The sequence below is a fragment of the Vicia villosa genome, linkage group LG2, assembly GCF_029867415.1.
Source record: "Vicia villosa cultivar HV-30 ecotype Madison, WI linkage group LG2, Vvil1.0, whole genome shotgun sequence".
Classification (NCBI taxonomy): domain Eukaryota; kingdom Viridiplantae; phylum Streptophyta; class Magnoliopsida; order Fabales; family Fabaceae; genus Vicia; species Vicia villosa.
This window is the reverse complement of record NC_081181.1, coordinates 174,122,150-174,126,585: the sequence shown is the minus strand read 5'-3', so window position 1 is coordinate 174,126,585 and position 4,436 is coordinate 174,122,150. Positions and strand designations below refer to the sequence as shown.

The 4,436-nt window shown below is 30.0% G+C and overlaps 1 protein-coding gene across 14 annotated transcripts; it reads left to right on the top strand.

Moving 5' to 3' along the window:
• Nucleotides 1–360: 360 nt before the first annotated feature.
• On the top strand, nucleotides 361–4,232 carry LOC131653011 (kinesin-like protein KIN-12E). 14 transcript variants are annotated; one of them, XM_058923040.1, is made up of 12 exons: nucleotides 361–799; nucleotides 876–949; nucleotides 1,086–1,120; nucleotides 1,724–1,798; nucleotides 2,293–2,382; nucleotides 2,511–2,609; nucleotides 2,700–2,774; nucleotides 2,928–2,984; nucleotides 3,199–3,310; nucleotides 3,749–3,794; nucleotides 3,887–3,915; nucleotides 4,005–4,232. In XM_058923040.1, the coding sequence occupies exons 1-7, from the start codon at nucleotides 786–788 to the stop codon at nucleotides 2,751–2,753; spliced, it is 441 nt and encodes a 146-aa protein (XP_058779023.1). In that variant the 5' UTR covers nucleotides 361–785; the 3' UTR covers nucleotides 2,754–2,774; nucleotides 2,928–2,984; nucleotides 3,199–3,310; nucleotides 3,749–3,794; nucleotides 3,887–3,915; nucleotides 4,005–4,232. The 14 variants fall into 14 exon arrangements, with proteins under 14 accessions (XP_058779023.1, XP_058779016.1, XP_058779022.1 ...); XM_058923033.1 differs by having other exon boundaries at nucleotides 4,001–4,232; XM_058923039.1 differs by having other exon boundaries at nucleotides 3,746–3,794.
• The last annotated feature ends 204 nt before the right edge of the window (nucleotides 4,233–4,436 follow it).

Genomic DNA, 4,436 nt, shown 5'->3' with positions numbered 1-4,436 from the left:
ACTCCTAATAACAAATAAATTTCATCAATTACCCTAATTTAAAATATCCCCACTTTGAATGAATAAGTATTTTTATCTTGGTTGAAAAATTGTATTTTACTATAGTTTGGTGGAGAGGTAAAGAATAGTGTTATAAAATGCATGTGTGTCACTTTTTCTTTTAATTAGATTCGATTTCTATCAACACACTACAAGAAAAATGCCATATACCCACGATCACTTTAAATGGATTTACCTACGGAAAACAGTTGGTCGTCACTAGAACTTAATTTTGTTTGTTATAATTAATTATTATTATCATTATTATTATATTACTTATATTTTTTTATTTTATTTTACAAATAAAAAAACATACAAAATTCAAAATCTGAAGTTTCTCTCTCTAACCCTAAAATCTCAAAATCGTTCAGATTTCAATTGCTGGAATCATTCAAACCCTAAACCTCGATTGAATCGTTGGAATCGCTCAAATTTCAAAATTGATTTGAATCGCTTAAGCATCAATGTTCAATCGTTTGAATCGTTCAAACCCTAAACCTCGATTGAATCGTTGGAATCACTCAAATCTCAAAATCGGTTTGAATCGCTTAAGCATCAATGTTCAATCGTTTGAATCGTTCAAACCCTAAACCTCATTTGAATCGTTAGAATCGCCCAAATCTCAAAATCGGTTTGAATCGCTTCAGCATCAATGTTCAATCGTTTGAATCGTTCAAACCCTAAACCTCATTTGAATCGTTGGAATCGGTCGAATCTCAAAATCAATTTGAATTGCTTCAGCATCAATGTTCAATTTCAGGTATATCAATATGATTTTTCATACTTTTTCATTTTCTATTTTTTTAATTAATTGGAATATTTATTTTTGTTTGTAGATTCGAACTCACTACACAATATCTCTTCACATGTACATTGATATCAAATTTCAAATTGTTAATAGTTGCAGAAGGTAAGAATGTCGTTTCTTGAAAATTAATCCTAATTTTTATATAACAAGTTGTATGAATTTTCCTGCAAATTTGTTTTTTTATTTATTTTCCTTTTTATAATTTTTAATTAATTTGAATATTCGTTTTTATTTGTAGATTTAGACACTGCACCATTCTGTATCTCATTTCAGGTACATTGATATTTGAATTTATTTAGTTCCACTTTTGTGCTGCTTAGTATTTTGTTAGATGAACAAGTATCTTGCAGTTTTGAGCTGCTTAGTATTTTGTAAGAATGACTTCTTTTTTAATCTTATGAAATCTTTCAATTGAAATGATTAACATCTTCAAAATATCATCATTAGATCTAGTTAATAATTAATTAGTATAAACAAAGTTCAATTTATAAACACCATTGATTCATAGATTAGAGGATAAACTTTCATGCTTACATATCATTTAAATTTTCTTAAACTTACCAATCTTCATGTCATTTAGTGTCATTATGATATTTTTATGATAAATATTAGGATGTACTCCAAGGGGATTTATAAGTTGTTTACATCAACAAGATTGGATGAGGATTTATGTGTATATATGATATATGTCATGTAATTTACTCTATTCAATCAATATATATATTTTGTATGTCCAATGTTTCATTTGTTGCGTAAATTAGATTTGTATCTCAGAACTGGTCTTAGTGTTTTTAAAGAGAATTCACATGTTTAATAATTGTCTCAGTTTCTGCCACAACTAGTTCTTATTCTACTGTTTCAACTTGCATCTTATAGGGTTTCACTTTCAACAATAATAGAGTGGAAGAATGGAGGAGAAGACTAAGATGGAAGTCCCAAGAGTCAAACACGGTAACCAAGGCTTAGAGGTTACAGTCAATCTGATTTTAATGACTTACAGAACTTTATTATGTAGTCTATATTATATTTTTCTCTCTTTGGTATTTCCTATTTGGATCACTCTAAACTCACAGATTAGTCTTGTAGTATGATGCTAGTTGAAGTGCATTATGTGTGGACCTTAAAATATGTCATATCTTGTTGTTTATGTTTTCACAATCAAGTTACAAATTTGAAATTCTATTGTGCGTTAATATTTCTAGTCTCAAAGCCTTTGTTGTGGCTTTTGCACCACAGACGAGTTGGAAATTTGGTGGTATTATATATAGAGCTATCTATACCATACAAGATGCATAAATTACAATTCCAACGCCTCTTTATCACCTTCATTCTCTATATATCTATGATCCTCTATAATTTTTCTCTTTTAGCTGGTCTAATATTTGGTTTAGTATCTGTGGATAATGATAAGATAAGTCACTGTATTTTCATTTTATGGAATGCAGGTGTCTTTGTTAGGATTTGGATGTGAAGGTTTATCTGGATGTATGTTCAACGAGGTTAATGACCAAGGGCATATTGTCATCATCCTCAAGGTTTGCCCTCACAACATTCCTGTGATTTTGTTTTGTTTTTTGTGCTTATCGTGAATCAATCGATGTTAATTAGTGTTGAATGTATCATTTGTATCATTTAAAAAAAACTTCGGTATCATTTGGATCAGGTTTGTATGCTACAAACAAGGCTGGCTGCTATTGAATGCATGACTCATGATGTCATTCGGGACCTTCTTGGTGTAAAATTGGACATTACCAACTATGCAGTAAGTTTTAGATTTATTTTTTTTATATTGTGAAACTTAGATGGTTGAGACTTCTCATTGCCTTGCATTTTTGCTTATGGTATATTCCAGAATTTGATAGACCAAAACCAAATTGTGAAATTAGTGGAGGAAGCCCATCAATAAAGAGAAGATTTCTCTGCATAGGTAAGGTTTTCTCTATGCTAAAAATTATGGTTTGCTGTAAACTTTATTACGTGTTTATCTTAATTGACATTTCTTTATTACATGTCTATGCTAAAATTATAGTTTGCTGAAAACTTTATTACGTGTTTATCTTTGACATTTCTTTCTCATTAGGAAAAAGAGAATCTAAACCTTAGACAATATATTAATGGTCTCATTGAAACAAGAGAGGTTAGTATGCTTCTTAATCATGTGTAACTGATATGTTATCTATGCTTCATTTTGCTTTTTAACAATTTTCTTTAATTTATAAGTTCTTTAACATGAAGTAATGTGCACACTCCACAATTAATTCAAATTTGTATTAAACTGATTGTGTGATCTTAAAAAAGTTGTAGCCCATTTTCATATCCATTCATCTAACTGTATTTACTTTGTGACTCAGCTGCATATCGGACCCGAAATCTAAAGAGGGAGATATGCTCGCCTCTCAAACAGCAGTGCAACAACTCCGAGAGCGAGATCAGATACTTTCTACACAGAATGAAATGTTTAAGGTAGGATTGTGATCCGTTTTAGTAGTAAATCATTAGTGGACGAAGTCGTGACAAGGTATTTTGAAGTTGTTCAATCTGATTTAGTACTGATTTAGAATGTTTTGTTTATCAAAATTATCAAGTGTAGAAGGTTTGGCTACTGCATTTTAAGGTTTTTGATTTAGTTAAACTAATAGAACTGTACTATACCGGTAGTCATGAGATGGACATTATTGGCCCTGTTAGTGACACTCTGTCCATAAGCCTTTCAAAGTGTGTTAAGTCTACTGACCATGAGGTAATTGTTGAAAACATATGAGGATTGTTAAGAATCTGTATAAGATACATGTCGGATAACAATACCTTTCCATTAATTAGGATGTAATCTTTCATAGGCTAAATGTCATTGAACTCACAACCTGACATAGTGTTTGTATTTGAATGTTATACGGAAAGAAGATAACTCTTTCAGGCGGCAAGAGAATTCCTTCCTATAATCGATGAGGTGAAAATTCTATCTCAAAACCAATGATTGATGAGTTATATTTATTCTTTCATAAGCGTAAAAGAAACTAATGATGATATGTTTCCATGCAGGTTTTTAAAACCCTCATTGATCAAATCTCGTGCGTTCTTTGTTTCCATTCTTGTATTATGAAATACCATGACTTTATGATCATATTCTTCATGGGATTTATCCTTGTTTTTTAGGTAGATCAAAAGAAGAAAGGAGGTTCCAAAATCACTGGAGAAGTCAAGACTAGATCATCAGAAAGAGAATGTCATGTTATTTCTTCTTTAGATGTTGATTAATCAAATGGAATGAAAAGTATGAATTGTGTTTTTTTTTAGAAAGATTCAATTTGAATTTTCTTATAAACTATTAATACTATGCACATATTGGATGTTGGATTTATGATAATTAAAAAATTATGGATATAAATGTTATTAATTCATTTAAATATATTTTTATTATAAATAATATGGAAATGAATGTTATTAATTAATTAAAAAATTATGAGAAAAAAATGTGCAGGAGTGCAATTAAATTTTTTTTCTTCAAGTTACCACTTTTACCCACGGTCCCAAGTTGTAGCTAAAAATATAATTTTCCGGAGAGAAATAGTGACAGACGACTAAAATTGTA

Excerpts from the sequence above, each read along its gene's own strand:
- LOC131653011 (XM_058923041.1), top strand. Across the intron at positions 1,799-2,292 it reads AGTCCCAAGAGTCAAACACG|GTGTCTTTGTTAGGATTTGG; the intron begins GTAACCAAGGCT and ends TATGGAATGCAG. Across the intron at positions 2,383-2,510 it reads ATATTGTCATCATCCTCAAG|GTTTGTATGCTACAAACAAG; the intron begins GTTTGCCCTCAC and ends CATTTGGATCAG.